Genomic DNA, 7,922 nt, shown 5'->3' on the forward strand with positions numbered 1-7,922 from the left:
CCTGAATTTCTCAGAGAAAAGACAGATTGTTGATTGGCTCAGATATTCAGCTGCATAAATTGTTCTTTACATTGACCTGAATTAGTCTGCCTTTTGCCAGTGTTTTTATTGTCTATATTTGTTTAATCTTGTACTCTTGGTAAACAAAGAATGCACAAAATGAGTCAATGTATACGAATTATCATCTATAGTAAAATAAACAAGGTTACAAATTGTAACCTGAACAAATGTCTTCATTCATGTAAGGTTACGCATTAACCCAAATATTCCATACAAAAATAATCCCACATTATCTGTTTACTAGTTTGGGTCCAATCCTGTGTTGTTTCTATTGTTTGGTTGGGGGTTTTTTTGTTCATTTGTTTGGGTTTTTTTACACACCCAAATCTCCCATGAGGATTTTGAGTGTGCAAAGACTGCACAGTCAAGGCCTATGAACTCTTCCAGCTTTTTAAATGTATCATTAGTGTTAAAGTTATTATTCAATATAAACAATGGAAGCAATCCAATATTAATACTGGATACAATATGTATTACAAATACTATTATAAAATATATTCTTGCAATTACATTGCAATTTAAAAATTATTGATATATATTTATGACGAACAATAAAACACAACTGTAGTAAAAAAAAATTGATCCTAGATATGCTCTGCTGTACATGATACACTCTGCACATTGCAACCCAGGTTAGAAATCTCTGTTATAGCAACAGCAGTCTCTTTTTAAAACTCAGCTTTAAAGTACATAAACCTTCCTTTAGATTTGTCTTCATTAAAGCAACACCTCCCCCTTACAACATTTCATCTTTTACATGAAGGCAGTGATCTAATTATATAACAACTATACAACAACACTCATTGTATAAATTCTTGTCTTGGACTAGTTTAATATAAAGAAAAACCTCAACTAATATAGACCCTAAAATATGATTAAGAATTTAGCATTAAAATCTGAAAACACATGAGATTAATATACCAGAAAGCACAGTATGACTTCAACAGGACTGATTTCAGAAAACTAAAGAGCAAAAAAACAGCAAAGTAATTTTAATCTAAACAACAGTAACAGACAAATTAAATTACATTCTTTTATATCCAACATTATCGTCAACATATATTGTCCCAAAAATTTATAATTTTTGTCAATTCTTTTTACAGCAGATACTACAGAACACACACTGAAATTGACAACCAAAGCAGTGAAATATTTCAAAGACATTTTGTTTCAGAGTATCACTAAATGCCATTTTTTCTAACTAAAGCTACTATCCATACTGACAACTGCTCCCTAATATTAGCAGTTAATTGTCAAAGTATATAATAAACCAACATAAATATAGAAAGAAAATCAAAGAATACTTACCAAGTTATGATTAGTTGAATTAGAATCATCTTCTGGGAATGGGATGTAAACAGCTAAGGCCACACAATTGGCAAAAATAGCCAGTAGTATAAATATGTCAAATGGTCTGAAAAATCTTGTTAAGGAATATATGGATTTTGAATGTATACACTACTCCAGTCTCATTCTGCTTTTGATTTCTATATCTTGCACTCACATTTTATTTTTAAAATAAGTCTGATTTTTTCACTACAATCTTTTGAGTGATGACTGACAACCAATTCCTCCTCAGCATCAATTATATCACCATACCCTATTGTTTTCGATCACAATGACATTGAAATGCCCTCTTTTCTTTTATGACAAGGAGCATAGCTACATTCCTTCTGCCACACAGTATTTTATGTTAAATTCTGAGACGTAAATCTCATCACACAATATTAAATGAATAAGTTGGCCATTGGATTATATGGTATACTTACAAATCTATGCACACACACCTCCAATTAACCTTAATGGAAATTACATGTGTGTATCAAAGGAAGAACAAACCACACAGAGTGAAGATTGTAGTAGGGGACAAGGAAGGTCCCAGTGAAACAGAACTTCAGCAGTTTTGCAGCGTGAGGGCTGGAAAGCTGCAGCGTGAGTATGCAGGAAGGTTCTGCACCTGTCTCACGTCTGTAACTGCTGCCTTCTGTATCAGGTCTGCCAGAGTCAGGGCCTGGAGATAAGGGTTTAGATAAGCAGAGCCAGGAATAGGGACATGGTCACTTGCTCTAGAATTTACATAGACCAAGTGGCTATAAACTACCATGTAGAGGATATGCAGGAATTGCAGCCACTATCCTTGTCCAAGGGCTGAAATAGCAATAACAGGTAGCCAATTCCATTCCCACTGGGAACATGATTCCTCTTCCCCCAGAAATAAAAAAGCTTTTGAAGTTCATCCACACTCAGCTCATTTACCCTGCCTGGGCACTGAATTTGGGAAGAGAAGCAGGATATTTCACTTATATTTATTTAGAGACATATACTACCCTCAATTCCATGCACAACTCTCATTGATTTCTATCTATGGGTATTTTGTATGTGCATCACAGGCACTATACTGAAAATGGTCTTAATTGCCTTGGAGGCATAATCTCAGCGGATGATATTCAATGCTATGGAGAGAGCCAGCACAAGGACTAGGCATACCTTAAAACCACTTAAGCCCTATTTTGCTGGCTCTCTTCACAGGAGAAAATTAATCCATCCTCAATAACAGACTTTATGTTTGCAACTCCCATTAAGATCAATGGTTGCTCTTTTATGTACAATAGATCTCAACATACAAAGTAGGAACATACATCTATCTAAATCTGCATTTTCCTGCTAGCTGAAATGAGTAGATTATATCAATTTGCATTTTAGTAAATTACAACTTTGTTTTATGATGTAGTGCTACTGCGCCCAAATTCTGCTCTCAGTTATTCTATTCTGAATCCAGAAGTATTTAACAGCCTGAGAGAGACCAACTCTTTGGAGTTTCTCTCACTTTATACCAGTGTAAATGAGAGAAGAATTTGGCCCACTAAATCTAACTTGTAATTAAATTATGTTTAAAAAATAACTCAAAAGAACATCTTTATAAAAGAGAGTAGCACTGGCCATTGCCAAATGCTTTACATTAACAGCTCTCATGCTGGAGGGTCTCTTTGAAGTAACACATTTATTTTGGCATTTAACAATCTACTTGCTAGCACAGTCATTTGCTATTAAAGGGAAATTATCTAGGTTGACAGGCCAAAATTTTACATCCCCTTCCCAGGACTCCCACCAAAATGATATTGTCTGTTTCAAAATGTTACTTGAGATTTATGAAAATACATACTATCAACTCTTCAAAAGAAGTTTTTAAATCCCAGCCCAAACCCATCACCACTGAACCAAGAAAAAACAAAACAAAACATATAAGCCATTGGGAATATATGCTAGCAATTCTGCTCTCTCATCTATGACTATATAGGGAACATATCCAAATATGTGTTTTGGCTGTCGATATGTCTTAAAAGTTCAGATGAATCATGTACTGCAGACTACTTGTATGTACTCAGAGTGAATCTGCAGCTTGGCTCCTAATGTCTCCCTACTTCTCCATTCGGTAAGCATTATTTTGAAAGGACTTCTGCAGCAGGCTCACTGGGCCTAGCAGTAATGTAGGAAATTGCCATGTGGAAGATCTAGACTTGACTTCTTGTTCCTTGGGCAAACAGGTTTGGGAGAGCTATAGGGCAATAGCCTGTGGGGAGGAAATACTTCATATTACTCAAGCAGTTATTTATCTGCCAATTAGAAAGAAGCATTGACAGGTTTTGTCCCATCAAGTCTCCCTTCATCAGAATGATAACGGTTGCAACCTGGGGATTTGATGAAGGGATGTGAAGCAAAGGAAAGTGTGTGGAGGAGTGGAGGAGGTGGAATAGGAGATGTTATCTTGATTTCAACAGAGAAGTAAAAATTCCACATGGCAGGTGAGGAAGGAAGGGGCTACCTGGATCACTGGATGCATCAGTCAGCCTGGGGCAAAGTGAATAAGAAATTTATTTAATTTTAAAATATATAAATATGTAACCATATAACTATCTTTTACAAGAGCATGTCCAGAATATTCTCTAGGGAGAAAATTATTTGAGAGTGTTTTTTCCTGGGGCAAAATAGCTGGGGAACATACCACCTGCTACCTTGCTTTTCTCTGTACATTTATGTTTCATATATTTATTTTAATTAGGGAAATGAAATTGCGTGTAATGATGACAGATTAAGGGATATAGTCTCATTTTGATGAGCAGGGATTTAAGTATGTAAACACCATTAACATCAATGGGTTACACATGTACATATAAGTGCATCAACATGCGTTATCTCCCCAACAGTTAAAAATGCTTCCACTGCCAGGAAGGCTATTATTTTAATATACAATTTATTAACTGCAAAACAAAACCTGAAACATAAAACATTACAAAACATTGTTTAAACCAGTGACTTTTTTTACCTACACACATATGTATATGAAAATTAATTTCATATTTTTAAAAATGTAGACTGTGAGATTGCTATTTATTACAAATAAAATACTAAATGTAACTCCAAATCCAATACCATGTAACTTTACAACAGAAGAACTTAAATACTGTTCTGCTCCTGTTCCAAGGCCTCATTGCTTTTTTGTCCTGTCCTAGACAATCTCTCTGACATATCTGGAATATTGAAAGAACAGATGGTAAAAACAAAATTGCATCAAAAGGATACTTCCATTCTACTAGACTAATGCAGGCTCTTCGTATTGGGTTATTGAGGGATAAACAGAAAAGGGCACGGGGTGGCCGACTGTTAGATGTATTACCCTGTTTTTTGCTCTTGGCATATTGCTGGCGTTTTCTTTGGGACAGAGATCCTACGGGTTGGGCTGTGGTAGTGCTCATAGTTTGGGCAGCCTTGGCTTGTCTAGCAGCATCAATTGCAGCTTGCCAAGACAGAACAGTTTGCTTGGACGGTGCTGAACTGTTTGACTGAATAGTTGGTCCGTCACCAGGGAGAGGAATTCTGGTACTACTTGCATAGTTTGCCTCTGCAGAAGAAAAAAAAAAGTAATTTCGTTTTGGTTTTTTTACATTCAAATATAAACATAGTATTCTAAATAAAAAGGATGGAGCTATTTAAATAACTCCTGATGTTTCCTTTACACACACAGATATATATTAAATAGTAGGCTCCTTCCACCATAAGAAAGATACAGGAATCGGTATTATAAATGTCAGTTAAATAGGACTGTCAAGATATGTGCTGACACCGAAACACTGTTCATCTTGACTCCTCCACTTGAAGCACTGTATTGGAGTTTTCCAAATTGGATGACAGCTTGCACACCATCATATTTATATCTAACAAATCCTATCTTGTGTGTGTGTGTGTGTGTGAGTTTGTTAAAACAGCACAGTATTCACTATTCCCCCCTCCCCCATTTTGGGCAAAACAAAGTCTAATAGTTCAGAATATTGTGAATTATTTATCAAATTAGAAATATTCTTGTCAATAAGTTAAATCCTTCACCTTTCTGCATTCTTAAAAAAGGAAACTTCCCTGGACACTTCCCTCCAATTAAAATTCAATAGCCTTTGATGATAAACACTTCCAAAAACATCAGTATCCCCCACATTGTAAACTGCCATACTGAAAAACCTCCAAAACCTTTTAAGGGGAAAATAAACTATAAATTCAAAATAATAAACCATTGAAATAATCTCATCTAGGTGGTCAACAAAGAAGGCAAAACAGCCCTACAGAGCAGGGATATTTGTCTTGCAAGCTTCCCAGCTGAAGCAGCAGAGTCTAGTACCAATGGCACCTGTAAGAAGGCCCCAGTAAACTCAAAACTTGAAGATATCTGAGGGGGGAAAAGATGGAGGGTTAGGACAGGATATGTGCTGGAAATTAGGGGAGAGAATGACACTCAGGCAGATCTGCCAGGGCAGGAGATGGAAATATTATCCCCTGATCGTTCACCTGAGGTAAAACAGATATAAGTTCCATTTGCAAAACCAACACCACCCCCTACCCACCCACCCACGCAACCTCAACGAGGCAGTAAAAAACCTGCCCTGTGAGCGTGTGGGTACGATGGAGATGCGGATAGAACCGGGCCTCAGCTGCTACTGCTTCTCTCCTTGCCCAACTTTGTGTGTGTGTGTGTGTGTGTGTGTGTAGGGGGAGGAGAAGGGGTAATATTAAAATGGCTCCCTAGGCTGGCAGCTGGGAAGAGGTCACTCCTGGATGTAGCCTACAATATCTCCTGCTGCCCACGTGGATCTCCCACAGAGATGTGACACTCGGCACATCAACAGCTGGGTCCATTGCTAGGTTACACGAGAGAGAGAGAGAGAGAGAGAGAGAGAGCGAGCGCCTGCTGCCTCAGGTCACAGTTTGACACTGGCCGTTTCACCTGACTCATTTTCCAAATAATTCTTTCGTTTTCCAACGGCCCCACGTGCTCCCCCCCCCCCGCCTCCCTTTCTGGGATGCCGTGCGACGGGACTCGGCACAGATCAGCCACCCTCCATCTGCCTTTAAATCAAGCTTTGACAATGAAACAAAGCCCGAGCGTCAGGGTTCCCCGGGGGAGCTCCTGCCCTCCAGCACGGCCACACAAGCCCAAACTTACTGTTAATTTCAGGAGGGGCGAATCATTTCGACCCAGCCCGGGGGGCAGCCGCAGCGCCTGAGCCTGTCGGCAAGGGAGATTAGCACACACGAGCCCCATGTGCCGTCTCTCTCCGTGCGCGGCCGGCAGCGGCGCCTGGGGGGGCGGGGGGGGGGCTGAACGCATCGCACCGAAAGCCCGCCCGGCAACAACCCCTCACCTGCCCCTGCCCACGCACCAAATACACCCGCCCCCCAGCCAGCCCTGGGAAGCTGCATTTCCAGCCAGGTCTGTCCACACGCGGGGAGCGACAGACACACACACACACACCTCTCGCTCGCAGCCCCACCAGCTGATTGTAATGGCCTCAGGGCAAAAGAGAAGCGTGTACACATTAATTAAACCCGCTCCCATGTTGGTCACACACCGAGGGCAGCATCCCTACCCCTCTTCCTTGTCTTTTGTCCCCGTGCCCTTCCTAAATCCCTGCTATCCCCTTCCGTCTATATCTATCTTTAGCCCTATTCCCAGCCTTAATCCCCCACTCGCATCCCTTCTCCCTCCCAAAGCCCCCTGGGGCCCTAACCTTCCCCATGCCCTACACCGCCCCACCCCCAATCCCCCCTCCCACAGCCCGCAGTCACCCCCTCACCGGGGCATGCTGCTGCCCTGGCCGGCTGCACCGGGCTCTTACCTTCTGGGTGCTCCTGCTCCTGCTGGCGGTGGGGGTGGGGGTGCATTATTATCACTTTCTGCCCGGTGTAAACGGAATAAAAGCAGAGACGCTCCCACCCCACCCCCACGCCAGGCGTGTGCTGCCCCCTGCGCCCCCCACTATCCGACCCCCATGGCAGCGACTAATGAGAGGCGAGGGGCTGCTCCTCTGCTGCTGCCGCTGCCGCTGCTGCCAAATCCCTTGGAGTTGGGGCCAACATGACACTCACATCCGGGTGACACGGGATCTCTCCATCCCTAGCAACCCGGCGGCGGCTCGGCCCCGCTGCTGCGCTCCCCCGCCGCCGCCACAGGGTTAACTCCCTCGCTGCCGCCGCCCCGCAGCCTCCGCAAATGGAACCCCCCGCCAGCCTCGTTAACCCTTCGCTGCCCGGCTCGGTGCAGCACCGCCGGTGTGTGTGTGGGGGGGAGCTTACTGCAGCCCCTCGTGTCCCTGCTATTTACTAGCCACAGCCTCTCACTTCCCTCACATACCGGAGACCTGCCCTCCACCCCTCCAACCATACCCCAGGCCTGCCCCACACACTCCCTCCCTCAGCTAAACCTGGGGCCCTGCCCCACACATTCACACCAACCATTCCCTGGCCCTGCCCCACACACTCACTCCCTCAGCTAAACTCACACCCTGCCCCACACATTCACACCCCCAGCCATTCCC

At 42.5% G+C, this 7,922-nt stretch overlaps 1 protein-coding gene across 10 annotated transcripts in view; it reads right to left on the reverse strand.

Moving 5' to 3' along the window:
- Positions 1-7,488, reverse strand: part of CACNA1D (calcium voltage-gated channel subunit alpha1 D) — a 324,483-nt gene extending 316,995 nt beyond the window's left edge. For 7 of the 10 annotated variants that reach the window (XM_073351550.1, XM_073351555.1, XM_073351551.1 and 4 more), the window contains exons 1-3: positions 7,182-7,488; positions 4,642-4,960; positions 1,369-1,474 (exon numbers count right to left, since the gene is read on the reverse strand). In XM_073351550.1, the coding sequence (XP_073207651.1) occupies positions 1,369-1,474; positions 4,642-4,960; positions 7,182-7,269 (513 nt within the window). In that variant the 5' untranslated portion in view covers positions 7,270-7,488. Of the gene's footprint in view, positions 1-1,368; positions 1,475-4,641; positions 4,961-6,550; positions 6,658-7,181 lie in introns of those variants that run through there. The other 3 variants (XM_073351554.1, XM_073351556.1, XM_073351557.1) reach the window with 2 other exon arrangements.
- Positions 7,489-7,922: the final 434 nt, after the last annotated feature.

The sequence above is a fragment of the Lepidochelys kempii genome, chromosome 7 (assembly GCF_965140265.1).
Source record: "Lepidochelys kempii isolate rLepKem1 chromosome 7, rLepKem1.hap2, whole genome shotgun sequence".
Lineage (NCBI taxonomy): Eukaryota > Metazoa > Chordata > Testudines > Cheloniidae > Lepidochelys > Lepidochelys kempii.